Genomic DNA, 2,230 nt, shown 5'->3' with positions numbered 1-2,230 from the left:
GCGCGGCGTCGAGGGCGGCGTCCCCGCCGTGCGCCGCGGCGGAGAAGGCGGCGCGGCGGCCGAGGGGGGCGGGGGCGGGGACGTGGCGCTGGCGCTGCTAGAGCTGCGAGACATTCCCGTCCCTGCCCTGCCCGCGGCACGGGACGCGGGCAGTGATATTGACCCTGCACTGCTCGCGGCCCTCGTGTGTGCGTGCCACGAGGTGGACCGCGCCACGCACGCGCTGGGCCTGCCGGCAGCGCAGCGGCTGGCGGTGTGCTTGGCCGTGGCCCGGGCCGTCGAGCAAACGGGCGGTGTCGTGCGGTTTGTTGGGGACGCATACCCGCGGCTGCACGCCGCGTGCTGCGATGGGGACTCCCAGGGCGTGCTGGAGTGGGTGGACGAGCTGATGCAGGGCAAGTGACAATTAACACACGTCCAGCCCCGCGTGACGGCTTGAGCGGAGGCCCTTGGGGGGCTGGGCCCGCTGCCGCGTCGCTGGGCGCCAGCTTGAGCGGCGCGTGGTCGCGGCACAGTGAATCGGGGCAGGGGGCGGCGTGCTGCGCTCGCCGGAGGGCGCTGCAGCTTGCGGTGCAGCGAGCGCTGCATGTGAGTCCTGCCACCTTTCCTGCAGGGCTACGATAGCAATGGGGTTTATGGTGAGCGGGGTTGGGTGCTTTTGCTCTGGTCTCACTGCTTCGGTTTTTAACCCCACATACACTGTTCAGGTTTGTCTCTTGGGTCTCCCTGCTTTGGCCTCAATCCCCAAGAACACTGTTTTGTGGGGTCCAACACACCGAGACGGCAGTTCACCCTGTTAAGTACATCAAGGCACTCACAGGCTGTTCAGGATCGATAACAAATCGACTGCAGCTGGACGTGGCGTTTTTCACCATGCCTCACTTCGGGAAGCAACTGTCCGTGTCATGAGCCATGCACAGGCGGCGCCCATGCCGCGCAGCTCGTCAGCGCTGACTGTGCATGACCACACTGACTAAGGAGTGTACAGTAGTACATTGTGCAGATTGCTGCTTTGCCTCGACGGCGCCCGCAGAATTGCTCAGTCCGTTTTGCCATTGGCGGCGTGGCGTGTCGGAGCTGGCGCTATAGGCGTCAGTGCTGGGCTGCAGTGTAAATGACCAGCTGCCGTCTGACTGATATGACGTGCTGATATGTAACGGATAAAGAAATAAGCCTGCCGCCAGCGCGCACTCCTCGTAGGCTGCACATCTGGCGCTTATATCGCTGCATTTTGCAATTGCAGCTGGGGCTGCTGCGGCGGCAGCGGTGTCACAAACCTCAAGGTGGGTGCAGCGCCGCAGCGGAGGGCGGGCGCAGAAAAATCGACACACCGCTCCGCGTAGAGGATACAGGGGCTGGCCAGCTTGCTGCGGCGATCCACCGCTCTGCAAAGAGGAGCAGAAATCGGCGGCGGGCCCGAATGCTGCTGCAGCGAATGCACGCAGCAGGCACGCCGCTTCCATGGGGCCACAACCCAGGAACAGAGGCGCGACCTGCGGCCGACAGGGCGGGCGCGCCTGCAGACGCGTGGCCAGCCGCGTGCGGCAGGGCAGGCGCGCGTGCTTCCGGGCCTACGGCAGACGCCGGGCCTCCGGCGCGCGCACGCGTGAGCACCACAGTCGCCGACGCGTAGGTGTCCGTTCGAAACCAACAGGGGTGCAGGCGCTATTGGAGGCGGGCGCAGCCGGGCTACAGCTACAGTTTAACAACCACGCTTTGCAGGCAAGGTGGGCCCACCAAGAGACCGCTGGCTATCCGCTGCCCGCGCCGTCGCCTGCAAGGCTCAGGCTGCGACGCATCGCCGCGCCCGGCGGCGCAGGGCGGTCGCTGCGCGGCCGCGGGTCAAACAGGAAGAAGGGGAGCGGCGGCGCGGCGGCGAGGCGGCGCGGCAGGCGCACCACGCCGCGCCGCGGCCGGAGATACAGGGGAAACCTGGTCCGCAGGAAACAGATCTAGGGATCGGGGTTGCAGCTACAGCTTGATGCCAAAGGTGGAGAGCAGCTGCGTGGCGGAGGGCGCCGTGTTGGCGAGCACGCGCTGCATCGCGGCGAACTCGGCGGGCGTCGCCTGCAGCAGCGCGGCCACGGCCGGCATCAAGGCGTCGCGCTCCGAGCTCTAGACGTGTTTGGGGACATGGGTGTTGCATGTGAGTGTGAGTGTGCGTGCGGGTTCGGGGGTGTGTGTTGCGTGTGTGCGCATTGCTCCCCCGATCAGCCCCCCACTCCCAAAC

At 66.7% G+C, this 2,230-nt stretch overlaps 2 protein-coding genes across 2 annotated transcripts; one reads left to right on the top strand and one right to left on the bottom strand.

Moving 5' to 3' along the window:
• Nucleotides 1-13: 13 nt before the first annotated feature.
• MNEG_15660 (hypothetical protein) lies at nucleotides 14-403 on the top strand (the record flags this gene model as incomplete). Its single annotated transcript, XM_014035870.1, has 1 exon — nucleotides 14-403. A coding segment is annotated over one exon (390 nt), but the record flags the coding sequence as incomplete, so codon positions are not given.
• A 1,348-nt stretch (nucleotides 404-1,751) lies between these two features.
• MNEG_15659 (hypothetical protein) lies at nucleotides 1,752-1,932 on the bottom strand (the record flags this gene model as incomplete). Its single annotated transcript, XM_014035869.1, has 1 exon — nucleotides 1,752-1,932. A coding segment is annotated over one exon (181 nt), but the record flags the coding sequence as incomplete, so codon positions are not given.
• Between the last annotated feature and the right edge of the window lie 298 nt (nucleotides 1,933-2,230).

Source organism: Monoraphidium neglectum (assembly GCF_000611645.1).
Source record: "Monoraphidium neglectum strain SAG 48.87 unplaced genomic scaffold scaffold05537, whole genome shotgun sequence".
Lineage (NCBI taxonomy): Eukaryota > Viridiplantae > Chlorophyta > Chlorophyceae > Sphaeropleales > Selenastraceae > Monoraphidium > Monoraphidium neglectum.
The sequence above is the reverse complement of the archived record's forward strand: the minus strand, read 5'-3'. Positions and strand labels throughout refer to the sequence as shown.